The sequence below is a fragment of the Gavialis gangeticus genome, unplaced genomic scaffold (assembly GCF_001723915.1).
Source record: "Gavialis gangeticus isolate Ggan-Ray unplaced genomic scaffold, GavGan_comp1, whole genome shotgun sequence".
NCBI lineage: Eukaryota > Metazoa > Chordata > Crocodylia > Gavialidae > Gavialis > Gavialis gangeticus.
The window spans coordinates 24,709,744-24,710,807 of NW_017729002.1; the positions used below are offsets into that span (position 1 = coordinate 24,709,744).

Consider the following 1,064-nt stretch of genomic DNA (forward strand, 5'->3'; position numbering starts at 1 on the left):
AACAGCGCATGTGTAGATGCTGCCCCAGCTGGTTGGGGCATGAGGTGTTTCAATGTGGAGGATGCCTGCTGGCTAGCCCCCTGCTGAAGTGCCCTCGTGCTCCAGCCAGCCCCTCTGCAGCATGTTGAGCTGGGGGGGGAGCAGTCCTGGGCTGGCAGGCTGATCCCCCAGGCCCCCTGCCAACTGGAGCTGCCGACTCAACCTGCTGTACTCCTGGGTCCAAATGTAAATGCATGCCCAGGAGCAATAAACTCCAGTGTGATAAGCACCAGAGTTTATTGCATCACATTAATATGCATGTGTAGACACACCCACAGATACTCAGTTTACTTCCCATTCTACTGCACTCAGTCTTCGACAAAACATTTCAGTTTGTTATTAAAAAAACTCACTAAAGTTATCAATAAGGTGGAAATGACAGAGCAAACCCTACAGAGTATAAGAGTGAGGGACCAACACAGATCCAATTCACTCCCTCGATACTAATCATGGATTACAAGGTAATCACTGATATGCAAAGCAAGAGTTTTCCTTGATAATACCAAGCAACATCTAATCCTTTTAATGTGTTTTAAGATATCAGAAGTTTGCAACCTGAGCTAGATTGTGGTACAAGTCAAATCAAGGTGTCACTTAGTAAGTGCCAACTGGAAAACGCTGGATTCCAAGAAATAATCATGTACTTGAAAGATGACAAGTGTGCTGGCTTTGAGGAACATAACAATAGAAGTTTGGTGTCAGTGGTGACTCCAACGCAGGCTGGAAAGTGTGGAACACTACTAACGGTAGGCCTCTTTTGGATGTCTCTTCTCCATAATGTATAGTATGCCTCTTATAAAAAAGACAGAAACACACTACAGCAGGGTTTGTCAACTGGGGGTACGCATACCCCTGGGGGTACTTTGAAAGGTCCCAGGGAGTGTGTGGGGGTGGGCAGGGATTGAGTACCACCACCCTGCGCTGCTACCTCACAGGAGCAGGGATGGGGTAGGGCAAGAGCAGAGCCGCACAGACGCTGTGCTATCGCCACTCTGCCACTTACCACCCTTGCTTGGTGTCCAGCT

General features: G+C 48.2%; 1 protein-coding gene across 1 annotated transcript in view; it reads left to right on the forward strand.

The window, feature by feature from the left end:
• UMOD (uromodulin) overlaps positions 1-1,064 on the forward strand; it is a 21,164-nt gene that overhangs the window by 8,221 nt on the left and 11,879 nt on the right. The window contains exon 4 of the mRNA XM_019507693.1: positions 577-785. Coding sequence (XP_019363238.1) covers positions 577-785 — 209 coding nt within the window. The remainder of the gene's footprint in view (positions 1-576; positions 786-1,064) is intronic.